The following is a 23956-nucleotide window of genomic DNA, read 5'->3' as shown; positions in this document are numbered from 1 at the left end:
TGGACTAGATTACCTTCTGAGGTCCCTTCCAACCTTGATATTCTATGATTCTATGATTAATAGAACATTATTAAAGTTGAAAAATCATGCATCCAGTCTCATTCTCCTCACCCTGTCAGTCCCCATCTCCACCCCTCAGCCTGTTCCAGTCCCAGTCACCCCTCCCAACCATTTCTGGGTCCATCCCCTATCTCCTGTTCCCAGTCCCATTTCCCAGCCAGTCCCAGTGCCAGTCCCCACTCCCAGCTCCATCTCTCCCCCTGACCCGGGCCTACAGTCCCTTACCCCCATCCCCACTGGCTCTCAGTCCCAATCCCCCTCTTCAGGTTCCTGATTCAATTCTAGTTGTGAACCCTCCCCTTCCGGCTCCTTCTCTAGTTTTTTGGCCCAAGTAATCTCAGCTCCCCCTCTGTACCCTTATCTGATATGTCTCCCTTTCTTTCCCCGCCCCATTGATTCTCATTCCCAATCTCCCTGCCCACTAGTCCCAGTCTCCACACTTGGCTCCTCACCCAATCTCAATCTGCCCATCCCTTCCCCATTTACCTCCCCAGATCCCATTCCCAGTCTCATCTGACTCTTGCTCCCAGTCATAGTTTCCTCTCCCACCCCTGTCAGCCCACAGTTGTAGTCTCCCCTCCCCTCACAGGCTCCTTATGCCAATCTACTTCCCCCTTCCTGCCCCCCAATCCTGGTTCTCATTCTCTCTGCACTCAAATCAGGCAGCTCTCTCCCCCACACTGATCCCAGGCTTCAAGTGCCCATTGGAGAGAGTCTCCCCCTTCTTATTTCAGGTGCCCACATCTGGCAGTGGCACGGGTGTAGCAGCCCAGTGCTATTATTGCAGAGAATGCCCTGTTGAGACCCAGGCTGCAGTATGCTCAGTGCATACAGAATCTTTGGGGAATTTACCAACTAAAAACCTAAGACATCTCTATTGAGCATGTTCAAACTGTGATTCTTCTTATAACTTGGCCAGATTCTGGCCCCTTTTCACAAGGACAGGAAAGGGCACATCCATGACAATGGCTATGTCTACACTGCAATTAGACATGCCTGGCTGGCCCGTGCCAGCCTATTCGGGATAACGGGCTCTAGCTAAGGGGCTGTTTAATTGCAGTGTAAATGTTCCGGCTCAGGCTGGGGCGCAGGCTTTCGGACCCTGCGAGGTGGGAGGGTCCCAGAGTTTGGGCTTCAGCCTGAACTGGAACCTCTACATTGTAATTAAACAGCCCTTTTAGCTTGAGCCCCTGTGAGCCCGAGTCAGCTGGCAAGGGTCAGCTGCCGGTGTCTAATTGCAGTATAAAGGTCACACAAAGGCCACACCCCTGCCAAATTTCAAGTCCCTACTCCAAAAAATGGGGGCACTGCAGCTTTTCAAAGGAAAGGCCACCAGAGATTTTTGACATGAGCAAAACAACATTTTCTCTAGCCTCGTTCTTGGAAACAACTGAATCATTTTGGTGAAATCTTCCAAAAATACCTGTCATGGCAAATTTCAGTCCAAATGTTTAAAGTTTGGCAAAGTTATAAGCAACTGAAAGCAGGATGTCTTAATGGGAAGTGTTGGGCAGCCTGCCCTGCCTATAATAATGAGGTAGAAAGAATTATTCAGAAATATTTTGCACACACACACACACACACACACACACACACACACAACATTTCCCATGAGGTTTTTGTTCTTTAAAGCATCAGAAACGACACCAATGAGTCTGAAAATAATTTTTGCCTCCCATGACTGAAAAATGAATTTGTAAACTTTAATTCATGTGACAGCAAGGCAAAGGAAATATCTAGTTTATGCCACTCTCACTAACTCCACTTTAATTTTAAAGTTGTTAACTCTCAGAGGCTAAAAATCACAATGCCGCAGCCAATCAATCTTTCATTGTAAATATCATTCAAGGCTTGACTTTTTGACAGAATCATATACATCAGCTTCCAAAAAATCAGTATCTCACACATATATTCATGTCATAATATTCAATAGCACATTTATTGAAGATAACGGATTGTTAATTATAGAATGTGACGTGCTGTACACTGAAATCAATTGAAAGAGTCCTAGAAGATTAGATTCTCTATCTGTTTGAAAGTGAATTAGATTCTGCTAAAATTCTTCAGCAATTTAAACCATTTCAAGATGGCAGAAAAACAAAAGTAGACTGAACTATAACATTTAAAATTCAGAAGAGGAAAAACACGATTATTTTCCTTTTAATAATGTAAGCCCCACTAAAAGTCACATATAGCTTTCAAAAAATGCAGAGGTCAACTTACCTAGGTATTTTTCTCTTTCTTCTCTTCTTTCTTTTGCTAATCTTTGCCTTTCATCAGTTTTCAGAAATCCATCCACCACTAAAACCAGAGGGGAAAAAAGGAATTTTAACGATAAAAGTCAAGAAGAGTCCAAAAGAGCCAAAGAGCTAGTGCATTTCTTTTTTTAAAAAATTACACCATACTCTCATGGGTTATTGCATTGTATCAGGGATTTTTTTTTTTAAATAACTCCTTGCTATGTACTGTGGAATTCAAGGTAAAGTTAAGCACTGTAAATACCCAAGCCTGAATCCCTTCCACTGCAAAAAAGTGAAAGATCAGGCTTTTGTAGGCTGTGGTTTTTTAAAACCTTTGTGAAGGCAAAGTTACAATAAAACATTAATACACTACCCACTGTACATCACTTGTTCAGGATAAGGTTAATATTCAAAGAACCTGGCTACAGATTCTGACCTGCTGGTTGGGAATCCTTCCTCTGCTGAGTACACTAGGAAGGATGACCAAATTTTTAAACACCTATCCTCTTTTTGGAGCTTCTCTTCTGTGTGTACTTTTAGTTTACTTTAAAAATACCCAAACATTTTTATTGCTATATATTCAATATCATTAACAAGCTTGTTCTCAAATCCTTGGCTAGGGTTGGGGTATTTCAGTATAACAATAAGGCACAAGTAGTTGTCATTCCTCACAAGACACGGGCGATCGTTTGTGAGACCTTCAATGTTTTAGTAATGTTGTGGACATTAAAGGGAGCCAGCATCAAAAGACAGCTTTATTTGCCTTCTAGTATAACTGTTACATGATCCTGTGGTCTCCTTATTAGTGGGTTAAGCACAGCCATACCGAATCCCTGGAATAACATTTGCACAACAGAACCATATGTAATTATTACTGCAGGAGAGTACAGAGGCAGCTCCCTTCCTGCAGCTGGTACAAACAATTTATTTCCCCACCTCTGACCCCGCCCCCCAGTCAGGAAACACACTTTTCATCTTCCTCTTGGTTGGCTTCTGCACTTTCCATCTGTGAGAAGCCACACCCCTTAGAAAAACGAACAGGAGTACTTGTGGCTACAGCCCACTTCTTATGCTCAAATACATTTGTTAGTCTCTAAGGTGCCACAAGTACTCCTCATTCTTTTTGCGGATACAGACTAACACGTCTGCTACTCTGACACCCTTTAGAGGCTGTCTATGGATATGCCATGCACAGACCCAGCCAGCACAGTAAATCTGCTACAGTACCAAGTCCCCAAGAAAGTGTCAATTAACTGACAGACCTTTCACAAAACACAATACAAAATACAATGTAAGTCGTCCATCTGAGGTGTGACTACATTGTCTCCATTTATACACCAACAATTAACCAGGGGCCCTTTGATCAAACAGACTGTTAAAAGGCTCCTTCTGAATCATGTTCTTAGGTAGCCTTCAGGCGTTGACTCAATGCATATTTGCTTCTTATTCCAAGGTAATGGCCTTCACTTTCTTCTAGGTTTTCAGAAGCCACCACAACCCTGCCAGAGCAGCAGTGTATACAGGTAGCTAGAACTTAGATGTGTATCTATAGTTACTGATTAGTTTATTTGGACCCGCTGTTGTGCCAGTGTGGTTTCCTCATATCACATATGTCGTCTAAAGAGCAAAGGACAACAGAACAGAGCAAGGTATATAAGGGAACAGAAGTATGTGAGTTTCATTCAAATATTAAAAAGGGAGAATTACTTAGCTTGTAATTCTGCTTCTCTGGAAGTGGTATCTCACGGGAGTCTCACTCCTGGGCCTCAGCTCCTCTGAGAAAAGCAGGTGGTGACCAGGAGTGAGAGTCCTGCACAGATGGTGGCGTAAAAGAATGTATAATATGCACTAAGGAAGTTTAAAAATCAGCCTGGCAAGGCCATCAAGAAAATTTACCAAAACACAAAGTCCAGTTGTCCTGCATTACAATGATTACGGAGAACAACACTGGTTCTCTCAAGCACCTTTATGCTCTCTCCCATACCATACCACACCTTACACATGAGGAAATCTCCAAGTGAAAATCTGTAAACAGCGAGCAAGTTGAAATTACTGCTACTGAGTGGCTTATGACATTTAGGGTTTGTGCAGCTAGACTACACTAAAATATCTGGTTGTTACTGCTGCCCCATGTTTCTTCCCCACTTTCCAGGGTGCAAGGAGAGAACGAGGAGTTGCTGGCAAAGAGATTAAGACAAGGAGCAGGAAGGTGGTTGTGGGGAAATGAAACAGACTGAATGAGACCACGGGAATGAGGAACCCGTGGGGGTGGGGAGCTGGAAGGGGTGTGTGCACTGGACAGGGTTGGCTCTGGCTTTTTTGCCGCCCCAGGCAAAAAAGCCTCCGCCCACCCACCCCCACCCCCCGCGGGGGGGGGTGGAGCCCGGGGGGGCGGAGCCCGGGGGGGGCGGTGAGCCCCGGCGGGGGCTCCGCTCTCCCGCCGGGGGGAGGGCGGCCGGAGCCCCGGGGCGAGGGTGGCGGTCCCCCCGGCGGCCGGGGGCAGGGCGCCGGGGGGGAGGGCGGCCGGAGCCCTGGGAGGAGGGCGGCGAGCCCCGGCGGGGGCTCGGCTCTTCCACACACACCCCCGCCGGCCAGAGCGCCGGGGGCAGGGCGGCGAGCCCCGGTGGGGGCAGGGCGGCGAGCCCCGGTGGGGGCTCGGCTCTCCCCCCGGCGGCCAGCCGGGGCTCGCCGCTCTCCCCCCAGCAGCCGGTGGGAGGGCGGCCAGAGCGCCGGGGGGAGGGCGGCGAGCCTGGCTGTGGCCCCGCTCTCCCCGGCGGCCCGAGCGCCGCGCCGCCCCCCTCCAGGTGCCGCCCCAAGTACCAGCTTGGTTGCCTGGTGCCTGGAGCCGGCCCTGGCACTGGAGACCAATGGGTGGGAGAGAAATCAGATGAGGAGCTGGAAGTCGGTAACTGGAAAGGGAGACTCAGACTGGCTAAACAAGGAGATGGGGATAAGAAGCCTAAGGAGTGGAGACTGGGATTGGGACAGGGACAAGATGGAGGGGGAGGGGCAGAAGAGTCTGGAGCCATTATAGAATGTTTCCCTCCACAGCCTGGAACGGAACCCAAGATTCCTGAGTCTCTCAATTCCTCTGCTATCAGCAAATGTCTATGAAACCTTCTGGCAAAAAGTGTCTCATCTCCCTGCTGTGCTGGTCCACAAAGTAACTGCTATAAGTTACTCCATTAGCTCAAGTAGCAGAGGTCTGTAGGGTGGATCTAAAGTTTCCAACCCTGCTGATGACCCATATGGATGTCAGTATGGTGTCACATGATGGAATTTCTGTTTTTTCAGTTTGCTTTTTTATAAAATTAGGAAATTACTCTCAAAAAATTATGTTCAAAGAACATTAAGGCTGCGGAGCTCAAAAGTTAGGAATTGCCAGAATTAAGGTTGCCTCTTGAACCTTAAATTGGCACTTGTGTGCATATGAATTATGAGACAGTTATAACATACTATTTTTTCCACAGGACTCCTGCCTTACTCAGTGCACAGAATAGATGGTGCTCACTTGCTAAGCAGCTGTTCAATATTTTCTTTTTCCCTAATTGTCCAATGAGTGGCCCCAGGCCTTAACTACTGCACACCAGTTCAAAACCTGCTCTTAAGAGAAAATTATTAATTTCCTCATGGGCCTATGGAAATGATGCTTGCTCATATTTATATAGAAATGTGTTGAAATGTTAGTAAGTCCAAAATTCTATTTTCTAAAAATAGGCTGGAAGGTAGCCAAGTGAGGCCTCGTAAAATATGAGTAAAGTGAAGTGAGACAATTCAGAAGCAAATTGGAGATTAGTTAGGGCATAACCCCAGGTCATGTTGTAAACATGTTTTGGTCCTAACTGGTTTTCACAAGTGTTCTACATAAAATGTTAATGTTTTGGAAAATCTTACCTATATTGATAGTTATTGGTATGGCATTTATGTGGATGTTAATTAAGATGATGTTTAATGTTAAATAGCCAATGAGAAAGTAAAAAATATTTAATTATGGCAGTGGATATGTATTTATGGTAAAAGGTGGATTTAATGTTAAGGGGCATTATTATAGTTGATTATAAAACGGTAGCACACTAATTTTAGATTCGGTATGGCCATCCACCATCAAGGTAGAGGAAGAATTATACCCATTAAGGAACTGATCACCTCTAAATGTACCATTTCATATTAGGAAGTGAGTATGAATGCAGTGTATGGTTATAGACCTCTACCTCGATATAACGCTGTCCCCGGGAGCCAAAAAATCTTACCGTGTTATAGGTGAATCCGCGTTATATTGAATTTGCTTTGATCCACCGGAGTGTGCAGCCCCGCCCCACCGGAGCATTGCTTTACAGCGTTATATCCAAATTCGTGTTATATCGGGTGGCGTTATATCGGGGTAGAGGTGTACTGCAATACCTGTTTGCTTAACTATTTTATATTCAATAAAGTCTTTAGTTTTAACACTCCTTGTGCCAGTCACAGTTCTCCACTAAATTAAATTATCTGTAATCGCCCTGGAGGCTCAAACCTTAAAAGAATTCAGATTGGTTTTATTCCTTATTTTTAAGATACTAACTGGGAACATACAAATAAAAAGTTACAGGGCGCTCATCACAATAGTTTCTAAGTGCTGCACAAACAATTTATTATTAAAATACTCTTGTGAAGTGAGAAGGTGGTATTTTACAAATGGGGAACTAAAACACAAAGATTAAGGTCAAAACTGTCTATTGATTTTGGGTGTTCTATATAAGGCCTCATTGTTCAGAGTACTTAGCATTTTATAGCACTTTATATAGTCAGAGCAGAGTTCTTGTTGACCTCTGTTGCAACTGTGAGTCCTTGGGCTCTGAACTGCAGAAGTGCTAAGTATCTCAAGATGAACAACCAGAAAATGAGGAACACACAATGGCCACCTGTGAAAATGCTGGTTCTCCAGGGTGGCATTCCACTGCTTGAACTAGGAGCTCCTCCTTTCTCTTCCTGCAATCCCCTGCCTCATTCAATACACACATTCCAACCTCTGCAACAAATGAGGCAGGAATCCTATGGACAACAGCCTCCTGCATTACACAACCCAGATTCATCCCTACATGATCACATATTATTTTTTCCATAGGACCTCTGGCTTATTGAGTGCACAGATCCTTCCTGTGCACTCAATAAGCCAGAGGTCCTATGGAAAAAATAATATGTGATCATGTAAAGACTATCATAATGCATATGCACAAGGAGGGCAAATTAAGGTTGCACAGTCAACCTTAATTCTGGCACATCCTAACGTTTGAGTGCCTGACTTTGCAACCCTAATAATATTATTTTAACATGGGTTTTTTTTGGTGTGTAATTAATATTTAACTTGTCTGTCAAAAGTTTCTCCAAAGCTGATCTAGCTGATCTAGCTATTTCTCTTGTGTAATAACTGATTATTTGGTAGTGATTTTTTATTGCAGGTCAAAATAAGCACACAGAGCAAGGGCATAGAATATAGAATACAGTGTAAAGGTAGTAGCAGTCATGGAGGTTCACAGTTAATTTACTAAGAATATGATCAATAGTACAAATTTAAATATTCTAAAAGGCAGATTGCAAATGATGTGCATCAGATAAACTAAGTGCACGTTTATGAATCACACCACCATTAATCTCCCATTAAAAAATGGCATCTATTTATTTCACATAACGAAATACCAGCAGATGGCAGAGCAATAGTTTTGCAAAATTTGAAGCATGAAAAACTGCACTCCAGGACTGAAAACTTGTATACTAAGCTTCAGTCAAAAGGATTTTTATTGCCAAGCCACTGGTCCCTCAACAAGGGATCTGAAGTGGTGAAGGGCTTGTATAAAATTCCAGGACACAACCACCTCTGCAGAAAAGGGTCATTATAGGACTCTAGAAATCAGTTAAAATGTCAGTACTCTTGCAGCAGTAATTCATCAACAAATATTGAAGACTTTTTTCAATACTTTTACATTCATTTGAGATAAATATTCACAGCAGCACACGCACACTTATCTTAATCACGGCTACAATTCAGTTTGATGGACTTGCTGCCTCTGGAGGTCCTTTCAACATAGATTATTGTGTGATAAAACTGAATGTCAGAACACATTCTCTGCCTGGTAGTTTTTGGGAGGATAAACTACCATTTCTTGGGCAATGCTGCTCAAGAAGTAGAAATTAAACCACGTCAACTGAAATGCAGAGCAAGTTTCTAAACTTAACATAATGTTGCCACTTCTTCTGACACCAGCCTTCTGTTTCTGACACAAGTACTGTCCCTCTGTCAGGAGACAGTAGATGTCTGGGCCCGTGTAGATTGGCTTCCCAGTGTAAGAGAAAATCTGGGATGTGGACTCAGTGCATATCCTAAGCATAACTTGCTTTATTTACATGCACATACACAAGTCATGGTAGACAGGTAGTTATCCACAACACACAAGCAATCCACGCTTCCAGAAATCTCAGCCCACACATCAAAGTCCAGTTCCAGGAAGTTACTCTGTCCCAAGAATTGTCTCCAAATATAGAGAATAAAGCAGACAGCAAACTCTCTGCTCTCTTCCACAGCTTCTGTCCAAGTAGTACTGCACAGTAAAATAATAATACAGCATTTCTTCAAAGACTAAAAACTGTATTGCAATCTAAGAAAAAGAACTTGTAGGATTATGCATAAGTTTGCCATGCGGTGACTCCCGCCATAACAATACTCAGCATCTTACAAGATGTGCCAAGAAACCATGACATACAAATTTATATTCACAAGATTCAATACTTCAGAAACAGATGGGGTAGGAATACAAGACATACTATAGACTGTCATAAGGAAAGTATCTGTGAATTTTGTATTTTGGTACAACACTGACCATAGTCCCAGGTCAGCTAAAAGAAAATAGTTTCTCAAACTCTGGTATATTGCCGAAAATCTTGCAAGTGTTAAGTAACAATGTGTCAAGTAGAGATGGTCATAATTTTTTCCCCCTAAATTTTCCATGAAAAATATTGACAAAATAACTGTTAATCAAACTTTTTCCTATAAATTTTTTCCGGGTTTTTCATTGAACTGAAAACTCAAGATCAGAAACATTTTGGGCTTTCAACCAATTAAAAATTTTGTCCAGTCCAGTCTTTGCTTGAATGGCTGAAATTTTATTTTGTTTTTCAAAATAAATAATCTAAAAATTTCATCAATATTTTCCACAGAAAATACTATTTTGACAAAAAAAATGTTTTTGTAAAAGAATATTTTGAATTGATAAGTTTCAGACAGCTCTAGTTCCAAACACATAAGAATCACAGTATTTTATTTGTCATAAAGAGGTTAATGTTAAGGTGGATAGTCAAGAAGTGGTGACTATATTTCAGCATCCATTTTGAAAGCACGCCATATTTACATAAGGTTATGGTACTGATTTTTAAAAAAAAAATTCAAGTTATATTTACTTAAGCTTTACATAGGAGACATCCTGAACCATTCGCCAAATGTCCTTTATCAAAAAGATTTTCAGGGTATTTGCAATGCACTAGGAGTTTGATGATCAGCAAACTTAAGTATAAAATGGTTCCCTTTTGACACCTCACCATATTTCAATATCTAAGAGGGCAGTCCACGCCGTCCCTCTCTCTCTCTCTCTGCTTAATTCCCACACTGAAGCTCTGATACTTAGCCAATACATGAACTTAACTGGAAATAAAATGTAACCCCACAAAGGTCTCCAATTATGTTTAATCCTAAAAGAAATGTTAATCCATCTCTTAACAAGCTGCACGGAAATTCACAAAAGAAGGCTCTTGTGTTGTGTTAAACAGAACCCTATTAGCTATGAATAGGCCATAAAAGGGATGCTTATCCAGGAGAGTTGAGGTCCTAAATGTTAGGAGCATTTGAAGGTAAACAACCCTCCCACATTTATTTTGGGAAGAGCCCTTACCTCTAATTTAAACCAGAATTTAGGGTGCCACCTCTGTAATTAAACACATCTTAGACATATGCAAGGAAGTAAGTTAACTTAGAAATCTTTACTAATGTTCCCAGATTTTGAGATTAAAATTGTATGTCCTAATTATACTCAGGACTTTGGAAGTTCCAAAACTCAGGTTCTTGTCCATAAAGGACTTTCAATTAAAAGAAACTCTCTCTTGGGAGAGCAGAATCACTGCATACTTCTTGCATAAATAGGATACACTCATCTGAGTTGAGATCAGGATGCTTCTGTATTCGGGACTTCTGGACCTTTGGACAAAGACTGGATCTCTCAATGAAGAGAATCAGTGGACTCTCTTAGGTGTAGAGAACTAACTTGGATTTTGCAAAACTTTTTATGCAACATCTTTTCATTCAGCTGTATGGAAGGGTTGGCCCAATTCCGAAAAGGGATCAATCGCTCATTCTAACATCATCCCATTGGGCAGTTAAAAATTTTGGGACATACTCAGATTTGATTGCAGGTAATAAATTCATCAACTGAACAGGTCAAAATGTCATTTCATGTTTTCTATTCATCCAATAGATGGCAACCAAGCTTTAGATAAGTTCACCTCTTCAACAGTTTCAACCCCTTTTATTTTGGACTTCTTTAATTTCTTTTTTAGCACTGTTAATTAAAATATATTCCAACAGAATTGTTTGAAAAGTCTTTTGGCTCAATTTTCTGTCACTACTTCTTCTTGAACCATTTAACAACAGGATGGGGTAACTTGGTGATTATCTTCCAGAATTCTACTTAATTTTGAAGTTAAAGCTTTCATCTTCTTTCTTCTTACAATGAGAAGAGATGAAGGTTTCCCCCAATTTGATTCTACTTTTAAACAACTTCCAGGTTCATTATAAAATCATAATCCTAATTACCAATAATTAAAATATTCTGGCTATTCTAACCTGTCCAAATAACTTCAAAACATTAATAAAATGAGCAAAAAAAATCAAAAAAGCTTATATTATCAAATATCAAATTCACAATTTAAAGTTAGCAATTTTATACAACATTCCTACAATCAGTAATATGTGAACATACATTTTCAACATTAACTCTTATACGAATACTTCGGTACTATTCCCAGATTGGTCAAAATATTTACTTGCAAACATAAAAGATAAACTTAGCTATATAATCAGACAAATATTAGGTTTTCTTATAAGAAAGGAATTCAGAATTGTCACCTTAAAAATTAACAGAAAAGACCATAAATTCCTTTGGTTTCAATAGTTTCTTGTTTCTCAGGGTGCTATGGCATGCAGCCTTAGGAAAGAAAGAGCTTTCCTGAAGATAAAAATACTAAGAAGAACTCTACAGACAACAGAAGGAAAGGGGAAACAACAACAGGTCATACTGAAAGGTGAACTGTCAGGCTGGAGGAAGATTACTAGTGGAATTTCTCAAGATTTTGGGACCAATTTTATTTAATATTTTCATTAATAACCTTGACACAAAGATTGGGCATGTGCTAATAAAACTGCAGATATCACAAAGTTGGGAGGTATTGCTGATATGGAGGACCACCAAAATATCATACAAAACTGGACTAATAGAAATGGGATGAAATTTAATAGTGCAAAGTGTATGGTCATACACTTAGGTACTAATGACAAGAATTTTTCCTATAAGCTGGGGACTTCTCAATTGGAGGAGACAGAAGAGGAGAGAAGCCTACATGTACTGGTCTATCAAAGGATGACTATGAGCCACCAATATGATGTGACTATGAAAAAGGCTAATGCAATCCCAGGATGCATCAGGCAAGATATTTCCAATAGAGATAGGGAAGTGTTATTACCATTATACAAGACACAGTGAGACCTCATTTGGAATAGTGTGTGCAATTCTGGTCTCCATTGTTTAAGAAAGATGAATTCAAACTGGAATAAGTGCAGAGAAAGGCTCCTAGGATGATAAGAGGAGACTTACAAAAGCTTGGCTTGTTTAGTCTAACAAAATGAAGGCTGAGGGAGATATGATTGTTCTCGATAAATACATCAGAGGGATAAACACCAGGGAGAGAGAGAGGGTTATTTAAGTTAAGGATCAACATTGGCACAAAAACAAATGGATATAAATTGGCCACCAGCCAGTTTAGTCTTGAAATTAGATGAAGGTTTCTAACCATCAGAGGAGTGAAGTACTAGAACAGACTCCCAAGGGGAGAAGTGGGAGCAAAACATCTAATGTGTTTCAATACTGAGCTTCATAAGTGTATGGAGGGGATGATGAGGCATATGGCCCATCCACGATTGCTATTAGAAGTATCTCCAACTGCCAGAGATGGGACACTAGATGGGGAGGGATCTGAGTTACTACAGAGAATTCTTTCCCAGCAAAGTTTCGCACACATGCTCAGGTCTAACTAATCACAGTGTTTGGGGTCAGGTCAGATTGGCTGAGACCCTGTGAGATTTTTTTGCTTTCCTTTGCAGTGTGGGGCATGGGCCACTTGCTAATTTGCACTAGAGTAAATACTAGTCTTTAAATCATGATTTGAGGACTTCAGTAACTCAGCCAGAGGTTATGGGCCTAATACAGGGAGTGGGTGGGTAAGGTTCTGTGGCCTGCAATGTGCAGGAGGTCACACTAGATGATCATGATGGTCCCTTCTGGCCTTAAAGTCTATAATCCACTTGGCTCTAAAGCTCATTGAATGAAATAGAATTTATTTCCAAAAGAAAGTTGTGCACAGACAGTATTTTGAGAATAGATGTATTGCTCCCTCAACTCAGGAAAGTTGCACCTTCATAGTCTCCCTAAGCAAATGAAATACCAAAAAAGTTAAGTGCATGATTTCTACTTGCTCATACAGTCTCTTGGGGTACATCCATCTTTTAAAACAAGATGAATGGAGGTCAGCCCAAGTCAACATTTTTCAGGAAGGAAAAAAAAAATCAATTGCTTCAGAGGACTAGAATAATCACTGCTTCTAAGTAATGCTTTACTTTTCTAAAATAAGTAGCCAATTTAGCTAATGGCCAGCTGGGATTGCTAGGATACAGGACTGCTGATTTTTATATATTTTAACATAAAAAAAAACTTTAAAAATTACTCCGAACCATCAAGCCGAGCACACAATCTATGGAACCATATGTTATTGCTATCCTTGTCCCTCCTCCACTTTAAAACTCCCTCTTATTGTCTGTTACACTCACTCGTTGCACTTGTCTTGAATTAGACACTGATCCTGCAAAGATATATGCACCTTCTTAATTTTATGGACTGTGTGTAATTCCATTTACTTCAATTGGGCTACTCGCCTCACATAAGTTAATCAAGTATGTAAATCTCTGCAGAACTGGGGCCTTAGATTGGAAGCTCTTATGTGGCCAAGCAGTACTTAGCACAGAGGAACCCCAACCCTGAATATAACCTTTGGTCCCTACCACAATACAAACAGAACAACACATCTGAAGGATGTGAAGGAAGGTATACAGCAGACCTTCTGTTTAGTCTGCTTCAGTTTGCCTTGTGCCATGGCCTATGAAGAAAAAGTCTCACAGAAAGTCAACTTCATAAAAAAAAAAAAAAATCTGTAAATATAGTTACTTTGTCCAGGCAACCTAGTGGAGTACCTATAGTCACACCGATTTGCTTCTCCATCTCTTGACTTCAGCCTGGGTCTCAATAAAAGCCCTCTTAGAACATACACTTGAATATAGTAGGGATTTGATATCTGCAGTGAAGATCAATTGATTTTTATTTCTGGACTTATGTTCATTATTATTTGAAACAAGCAGCAGCAGCAGAGTTTTACTATATAACTTAGAGTTAATTTCTTCCTATTAAACATACTCTAAATATATTTGGATTTAAAATAGTCAGGTTTTATAAAATCAAACCATCTATTACATTTTATTGTTGTTTATTAGTATTACAGTAGTATGTAGAGGTCCCAAGCATTGGTGCCCCATTTACTGAGTTTTGACCTTTATGCTAGAAACTAACTCCACAGCTACATGTTAAAAACTGCTTGCTATCAGGATTAATTGGCTCTGCCAGCATGTCGTGCTGAACACAGTGCAAGCACCTTGCATCCACATTCTGGGGAGGGAAGAAGGAAGGAGGAGAAAGGGGAATAAGAGTCCTCTTCACTTGTTCTACCATATTCTTTACTACAACATACTCCTAGGGATGTAGCTAAAATATGTGGGAGGCAGGGAAGATCAAGGAAATCACACAGCTGCTCTTATGATCCAAGAAACTAACAACAGCCTTAGTAGAATCTCTAAAGCCAGTGCATTCTGCAGTCTTTTGCAGCCCCCATGTGGACATAGTATTGATCTGCAACTGGATCTTCATTTTATTTATATTACTTTACAAAAAAACAACAACATACTTGTCTATTTTCCTTACATAATTGCTTTTGATATTGTAATTTAACAAACTGACCAGGGCCTATACTTTTTCAGAGCGCTACTCAGAAAATCAAATGTTCTGTCTTTTTTGTTTGGAAGGGGGGGGGGGGCGCTAGAGAACCAGGTTTCTTTGTACTCAAGGGGTTAGCATGATGCCTCTAAAGTACTGGCAGCCTCTTAATCTGAATGTTTCTCCTCCACCTAGAGAGTTTTCCTGCCACCACTAGATTGACAAGCTATTGTTGCCGGCACAGAGGCCCGAGGACAGCAACAGCGGGGTTTGTTGCCCAGCGTGCTTCGCGCCAATAAACATACCGGGGTGGAGAAACAATCAAAGTTTATTTGAGATCTCAAAGTGGTGCAAGGAGACAGGCAAGTCTCAAATCGAGCACACCAGCAAAAACAGTTTCTCTCCTCATATACTTTTCACAACTAAGCCCCCCCCCTCCCCCTCTACCACCCCCCCATCACCCCCCCTCTACTCCCTCTCCCCTCTCTACCGAAGGCATGTTTATACATTTAAGCCGTTAAATCATTCTAGGGCTATAAATCTAGCTTGTTAGTAACATTCCTCTAAACAGTTATTTGGTTCTGTTTACCCTTAGTTTATTACCCCTTCTCCAGCTAGAAACATGCAAACCTCATCATTATTGCTTGGTACCTGGTATGAGGGGGGGTTGTAATTGATAACTAGCTGTTTACACATTCCAATTTCTGTCCTTGGCTTTTGAGGCCGATTAGAGTTAAACATGGAAGGACAGAGTTTAAACATGGAAGAACTTTGGTTCATATATATAGGCCTAATGACGTCAACACTATGGTCTAAGATTTCAGTATGCTGGAGCCCTTTTTAAAATTTTGACATCACAGTAAAGGAAAAGTTAGGATGATTTTCTGCTGGTGGCAAAAGCAGTCTACACTCACTCTAGATATTACTGAATCATCCCTTACAGAGAAAGCTTATAAAATAATTTAATTCTTAATTTTCTGGAGACACCACAAGGTGATAATTTCTGTACGTGTACACACACACACACACACACACACACACACACACACACTTTAAAAAAATCCTGGGGGAAATATACCCAGATTTCTTAAAGTCTAAAGTGTTTGTCTACACACAAACTGAAATAGAATGAACTAAATCAATTGTAATTCACAGTTTTAGTTATTTCTGGGTTAGTCTGTATGTGGACACTTATTTCAGATTAAGAGGGACGCAATCCGAAATAAAAGTGTTCACACACCGATTTACCTTTAAATACTTAAAGGTGCGAATTAAAACTGGTTTAGTTCATCCTGTTCTAGTTAATGTGTAGACAAGCCCTGTGGATTGTCTAAACTGGAACCATGAGTGGTATTTTAAAAATGCTTCTGATGTACTAAAAAAAAATTTGCTGTTACTTTTTGAGTCTTCGACTAGCTGAGTCTTCAAATTCTTTTTTGGCTTTCCTAATTATATTTTTACACTTCACTTGCCAGAGTTTATGCTCCTTTCTATTTTCCTCAATAGGATTTAACTTCCACTTTTTAAAGGATGCCTTTTTGCCTCTCACTGCTTCTTTTACTTTGTTATTTAGCCCTGGGGGCTCTTTTTTGGTCCTCTTACTATGTTTTTTAATGTGGGGTACAAATTTAAATTGAGCCTCTATTATGGTGTCTTTAAAAAGTTTCCATGCAGCTTGCAGGGATTTCACTTTTGGCGCTGTACCTTTTATTTTTGTTTAACTAACTTGCTCATTTTTGTGTAGTCCCCCTTTCAGAAATTAAATGCTACTGTGGACTAGCCCCACTGAAGTCAATGGGACTAAGCACATTTGTAGGTACCCTGTTGCATAGGGGCCTTAAAAAACAACTCCCATCCAGCTTTCTAGCAAACCATAACCAAAAAACATTAAGGGGGTATCTGGCTGCATTTATTCCATTATACTGAATAAAGGTTGGCACTGAACAATTTGCATGTTATTTCCTCATGAAAATGATAACAGAATTACATAACATATCATATCTCAGTTAATTAAAACAAGAGAGTGTTCTCTACTGTTCTCTGACACCCAAGCTTAGAATTGCTTTTTCACAATTTCTATAAGAGGATAGGTTTTTTTTGTTCCTTTGGATATTTTCTGAGGAAAGCAGGGGAAGAACAGGCGAAGATCTGCAATATTTTTATCATTATATATTGCTTGTATTCTGGTAGTGCCTAGAAGCCCCAGCCATGGATTAGGGCCCCATTGTGCTAGGCCCTGTATAAACATAACAAAGAGACGGTCCCTGACTCAAAGAGCTTCCAATCTAGAACTTTCTTCTCTCACAAAGCTACATTAAACCTAGATGTCAGGTTTAAACCCCCACTCCACTTTCAGCTAATTTTGTGCACACTGACAGAATCTGTACTCAATGAGATGGAAAAGAATAGGGTGGGTTTTTTGTTTTGTTTTTTGTTTTAATACACCATCTCTCTATTAGCACAACACCAAGAGTATACTTACTTATTTTAAAAGTTGGTCTAGGAGACTGACTGACAACATTAAAGTATTAACTTGGCCTACTAGTTTAAACTATTGAGATATGAGATTTGAAATGCAAACAAAAAACCCAACACAATCTATATATTTTTTAAAATGTACATGTATTTAGAGTAGACTGCACAGTAAAAACTGCATCTAAAGTATTAGTTGTCTATGCTTAACAGCTAAAGGTACACCCTGATCCTGCAACTTGTTCCACACCTTGTAAAACCCCACTGAAGTCAAACGGGAATCTGGTCACGTGGAGTTAACTACAGGACTGGGTCCCTCCTTATGTGACCTACAGTTTCTGTGTAACCTTGTGACTTTTAGAATTTCTGGATTTCTTCACAAAGAGGTGACAGACTGTGGAAGTCAAAGTTAATTTTATTTCATGTTATAGCAAACTGATGATATCCATGATACAGTTCAAAGGAACATGATGTACTTAAAAAAACAATTACGTTGTGAAGTTTGTTTTAAAACCTTCTATTTCATAGAGCACATAAGATTATTATAACTGAAGGATGTAGAAAAATATTTCCACCACCACCAAAGTTATTTATTTATGCATTTTGAAAGCACCTTTGGACATTTGGAGAAAGAAGGCGTAAGTTTCAGAGTTTCCTTGTTTGTTTGCATGGTTCTTTCACAAAGCATCTGAGATAGAAAACTAATTTTAAAAAGATAAGAAAGTGTGACTAAGACTACAAAAGTTGCCAGGGGAACTCCTTTCAACTCTTTTTTTTTTTTTTTTTTTTTTTAATTACTCAATTTCAAGTTGACATTGTCCTTTTAACACTAGTTCACAAATACAGAGAAGATTTTCTTCACAAAAACTACTGCTTGATTGGAAACCAACTTCCGCAGAATGCTACATTCTGGAGCTTTAGTAAAAAATGCCACTCCAGGTTTCTCTATCTAGTTTCTCAGTCATTAAACAATAATTTTTTTAGAACATGAAGCTCCAGTTTTTGCACTCCAAAACCCCAAAAAAGTTTAAAACAAAGTCTATCTATATCAAAATGACTCTTTCTGGGAAACCTGTTGACATGGTGAATGAGCACATCACAGGTGGCATTTCATAAAATGCAACACTGACCTTGAACAAATCACTGCACATACATGCAGGGATATTGCTGTAAAACCTCTTACATTTTTTGTTTTGTGCTCAGTTTAATACAATTATATATTTTTTAAAATGGCTTTACTTGTGCTCTTGACCCAAATGAGCGACTTGCTCTGGATTATGAATAATGGGGAAGAAACTGAAGTTGGAGAACCAGGATAATGGGCTTGGGCTCCAAGAACTCCTCCAAAAATTCCCACTCCTTCCAATAGATCTACAGTTCCTAGGGCATGATACTCCTGTCCTTTGTTTTAGTCCTTCCTAGATAACAACAGATGACAATTGAGGAAGCTTATTTTTCAATAGCCTCTTCACTCTCCAACACTCACTCTCCTCCATCATTATAAATTGGCTGGGAAGGATTAGATTTTTATCAGCAAATGTCTGTAAACATTTGATTTCCTTCCACCCCAAACTGACAAAAATATATTTCCATCTATAATAATCAAAATCTAAAGAAAGGTAAAGAAAGAAAAATATTGTTTGAGAACTTATTAGAGTCAAAATCCAGTGATTTAGAATTTTGAATTAGGCTTGTTACAAATGGAGTAGTGAATGAATATTAAATGATTAGTTGATTTAAGGATATCTACTTTGTATATTTTGACATGTGATATTAACAGCTTGTGCTTTAACAGTTTTATAAAGCTTTAACTTTTTGAATCACGTCGAGGTCATTAAATAATTGTCTGCCCCTCAATTTTGTGCAACTGTGAAAATTTAAAATAAATACAAATCTAAAAAAAAAAAATCTTAAAAATAAACTTTTTTTTATAATTGCGACAGATAAAAATCAATAAAAAAAATTCTGCCAAGCCTAATTATAAATTGACTTAAGTCCGTGGTGACTGAAGTATTTAACTTTTTTGGGAGGGAGGATGTCAGGGGTTTTATTTTCTCTTCTGTATGCAATCTAGGTGCATGTGGATTGTTTAATGTAAGTCATATGAATACAGACTTGTCTCTACTGCAAGCTTCCCTTGATGTAACTTAATGCTCTACAAATAAGCAGTGAGACACTGACTGACCTTAACTGGCATGGCATGCTCCTGTCAATGGCAAGCTGAAACAAGTTCCAGTTTGCTCTGCTCTCATCTGCTACATCAGTGGAATAGCTCATGGCTTCAGATAGAAGCATCTGGTGGTTGCCAGATGTGGAAAGTCTTTTCTCCTCATCTACTGTTCCCATAAGCAATGACTGCAGGATAAAAGCAAACCTGACAGATCCAGAAAAAAGCAAAATTTATCAGCTGTGGATCCAACTGTGATTAGGAGACAGGTTTAACTTGTTCTTTTTACTGAACCTTATTTTAATGAACAATATTTCCCACTGACTTACTAAGGGAAAGCAAGAGATATTTGTAGACCAGTGAAAAAAAAAGGATACAAATTTTTCTAGGCCTGTGCATGTCAGCCCCTTTCATTGTTAGGGGTGTTTCTCCATTAATGCCTTCAGTTTGTTCATCCCATTTTTCTTGAAAGCTACACTACTACATATATTATAAACAGCATATGTTATAAGTATAGCAACAATAGCACCAGTAGCAACTGTAGTTCCTTAATTATATTTTTGGCCAATTCAAAATGAATTCAACCCCACCTCTAATTCTGGGAATACAATTTTAGTGGCCCACAATTAGAGGCCGCTTCTCAAAGCTTGACTTTTAAGTCTACATCAATAATTGCCTCAGTGCTTTCTTCCACGTGCCCCCTATGCAAAAAGGGCCTCCATGAGCTCATTGAAGACTCTACCCTTTCTAGACCCACTTTAAAGACCCACTTCTGCTGTGATGTCTACAGTGATTTTAGTTAACTAGTATCAGTTGTCCCTATTTGTCACTCTCCTTCCCCATACCTGTGTCTACTTTCCTATCTGTCCTTAGACAGAGCAGGGGCCTTCCAATCTTGCATATCTAAAGAGCACTTAAATAAAAATAATAATAATTACACTGGCCCAGCACATGTGATCAAGTGTTTTTCTCCCTGTCTCTTTAGGAGGTGCCCCAAAGTCTATTCAGCCTGCCCCTTTTCCACAGCTGGAGTAGTTATCCTTCAGCTCAGCTAGTGGAGGACTAGTGCTTTTAGTGTTAAGTGTCCTAGGTTATACATTCTTTGAGAACTCAGGTATGTGAGTGTAAGAGAGCCACCATGGTTGACTAAACATATAGAGAAAGTCTGAATCAAACTGATTTTTCTTTTTAATACAACCTTTCAGACATGAAGTTAAAGAAATACTGACTATAAGTCATCTTTTGTCTTTATCCTTTGATGTTGCGTTCTGCACACGGAAAGATGTCAGTATCCTGTCAAACCTGAGACCATTTTATCCTTCTCCAAGGTGACATACTACAGAAAGAGAGTGAAGGGGGAAGAGGCAAGAAAAGAGTGAATGCACTCCTGCCTTGTGCTCCACAGTTACAACAGGCACCAAAACCACATTCCACAAATGAAAACTTCTTGCTTCACAACCCTTAAGGCAACAATTAATTTTTATATGTTCTACTTCATTTTTTCCACACACAGTCATAAGCTATATATTACATTAGACAGAAATAGAAAGCTTTGAACTAGACTACTGAATTTTAGTATTGTAAAGGGGGCTCTTTGGTAAGGTATTTCTAGTAGGTTCTCGTGGAACAGATCTCAAAGACAATACAATTGGTATTGGCATGATAAGCTAGCCAGAAAGAGGTATTATGAAACACACACACAATGGGATCCAATCCATCTTGCCTGGAACAAAGTGAAGAGTGTTTACAGCCTTGTTGAGAAGGCAAGAGAGAATTCCACCTCTTGACTCTGAGGGAACGTTGAGTGAAAAGAGCATCACTGGCTGCAATTCTACCTGCAAGGACTTGCTGAGATTCCAGCAAGTGCTGGGAACCCAGCTGCGGAGAGGTGAGGATATAAGAATCAAATTGTGTGTGTAGCTATGTTTTATACCCTCTTGATAGCTCTGAGGCTAATCTAAATGTAAGGTGTATAATATTTTGTTTTCATTTTATGCCATCTTCATATTGGTTCCTTTTAATAGTCCTATTATTCTCTGGTTTAATATTTTAACGTAAATAACACAGTGGCTGTAATCAGTCATGTAGAGGATGTATGCATCTGTGTGTGTAAAGTCAGACACAGACTTCCTAGGACGAGTTCCTCACCCCTGCTTTCTGTCTTTTCTGCAGGCTTAACAGGGCACATGGAGCAGCACTGGGAGGTTGCCATAATTTAGATAGCTGTCTCCATTATGCTGGAATCCACTTCAGTCCCCAGAGCAGCTCAAGATTGGGAGGGGACAAAGGTGGCTCAAAGCCACCATAAACAGCCCTAGCCCCTCCAATGGCTGTGCGTTCTGTGCTGCACTTCTTAGAGATGCATCCCAGAATCTCACCCAGAGTGTTTAAGTCCTGCTGCTCTCCAATCAAAAGAGAATGTTTGTAATCAAGGTGAGAGGATACACCGAAGTGACTCCATCTTTCTGGGAGCCCAGTGTGATTCCTGGAAGAGACTACTTTTACGTACAATTAACAACATCCAAATGAGTTGATGCATAAAAACATTCAGGTTGATTATTAGGAAAAACTATTTCACTAGGAGGGTGGTGAAGCACTGGAATGGGTTACCTAGGGAGGTGGTGGAATCTCCATCCTTACAGGTTTTTAAGGCCCGGCTTGACAAAGCCCTGGCTGGGATGATTTAGTTGGGGTTGGACTAGATGACCTCCTGAAGTCTCTCCCAACCCTAATCTTCTATGATTCTATAATCTGGATACACTTTGGAAGAGTATAGGTCAGTGTTCTGAATAAATAATGTAATTGTTAAATTGATGTGTCTCTGTATTTCCCTGGCTATTCTGAATTTGAAGGAAAAAAATGTGATCATAAGATGCTTTTACAAAAAAAAAAAAAAAAAAAAAAAAAAAAAAAGTCTGTTCTTATGTCTATTGCAAAATAAAGTTAAATCTTTGTTAACCTGTAACCTATTCAAGGCTTCTTCATGAGTTTCTGTTGCAAACCTTCACGTTTATTTACAAAAATACTAGCAGAAACAGGGTGACAATCTAATAATGAGCACTTGATCTATAGACCAACTAAGTATTAACAAAGTTACGTTTGTCTAGCCCAAGAGGTAGCACGTGAGAGAATTGTCTCTCTAACACTTATTTTCATGTCTCAAAAAAAGAAAACTACCTGCAGGTAAAATTTTGGCACATTTACAGGGATTTCTCTAAGCTACAGGATAAACCAAATGTGAAGGCATGGGGAGGGGATCCAGATTAAACTGTATGTATACATATGCGCACGCGCACACACACATACTATTTTCAGAGTTTTGCCACACTCATCCCAAGAGAAAAATCAAAGAACCAGTTAGAATACAGCAGGTCACTAAGCTTTCAGTTTAAGTTATGTTTACCACAAAGTTAAGGCACCGTAGTAAGTATTCTGTCAAAATACATCAAAACCTCAAGGTCAATAAAAAGTGCAATGAGGCGTAACAAGACTCCCTGAGGATGAATGTAGAACTTTCATTACAACAGATATCGCTTAGGTTTTTTTTAGGAAATGCGCAGCCCCTGAACATACTTGTAGGAGTTCTCTCTCTTTTCATCAGCTGAACTCCACTATGCTTTAAAGCACTAATTTTGGTCAAGAATGCGGTCCACTAGTTTTTTTTAAATGTATACAACTCAGCCAAGTCACCACTTGAAAATAGTCAAATTGTATTATAAACATCTTGCTGAGGTCAGAAGTGAAATTGAGGTTGGCAATCTTACCCCAGTCACTACTTGGCATTTGCCTATATCACCAAGAAACTAAAAATATTTAGCCTAGGGTGACCAGACAGCAAATGTGAAAAATTGGGACAGGGGGTGGGGGGGTAATAGGAACCTATATAAGAAAAAGACCCAAAAATCGGGACTGTCCCTATAAAATTGGGACATCTGGTCACCTTAATTTAGCCCTACTAGCAGACTTTATTCAAGAGAAGTCATAGAATATCAGGGTTGGAAGGGACCTCAGGAGGTCATCTAGTCCAACCCCCTGCTCAAAGCAGGACCAATCCCCAACTAAATCCCCAACTGGCCCCCTCAAGGATTGAACTCACAACCCTGGGTTTAGCAGGCCAATGCTCAAACCACTAAGCTATCCCTCCCCCCAAGAACTAGAACGAGGGAGACAGTGTAGGTGCACTGACAGAGCTAAGAGAAGACTTGTGAACCAATGTCCTGACTCAATTCGTCTCATAATTAAACACAATATTTCATTTTGACTATCAACTTTACATTATCTTATTCTGCAAGGCCCATGGACATTAACCCACATTTAAAAAGAACTGGGAGAGTGATTGCATGTTAAACAAGTTTTATCAGGGATGGCCATAGCCGGAGATGGAATGTACGGTAGGGAGGGCCAGGGCTCTTAGGCAGCACTGACCATTCTCTCAGTGACGGCACCAAGCCTGGAAGTGTTTCCACTTCTGCGGGCAAGTTTTCCACTACTAAGATGTAGTGTTTGTATCTCTGGGAAGTATTTTTGTCCTATACCAGAGAACCAGCTAGTAGACACCATGCCTTGAGGTGAAGTGCCAAGAGATTGAGGGTGGGGGGTGATGGATCCCAAATGAGTGAGGAGATTCGCTCTCAGAGGAAGGTTGCAGAGACAGGTGAACCAGCTTTGGAAACACCACCTGT

The 23956-nt window shown here is 40.0% G+C and overlaps 1 protein-coding gene across 1 annotated transcript in view; it reads right to left on the bottom strand.

The window, feature by feature from the left end:
• The window catches only part of MAP7D2 (MAP7 domain containing 2), a 124446-nt gene that overhangs the window by 51332 nt on the left and 49158 nt on the right, over nucleotides 1–23956 (bottom strand). Inside the window, exon 2 of the mRNA XM_065400024.1 lies at nucleotides 2284–2361. Within this exon, the coding sequence (XP_065256096.1) occupies nucleotides 2284–2361 (78 nt within the window). The remainder of the gene's footprint in view (nucleotides 1–2283; nucleotides 2362–23956) is intronic.

Source organism: Emys orbicularis, chromosome 1 (genome assembly GCF_028017835.1).
Source record: "Emys orbicularis isolate rEmyOrb1 chromosome 1, rEmyOrb1.hap1, whole genome shotgun sequence".
Lineage (NCBI taxonomy): Eukaryota > Metazoa > Chordata > Testudines > Emydidae > Emys > Emys orbicularis.
This window is presented reverse-complemented; position numbering and strand designations above follow the sequence as displayed.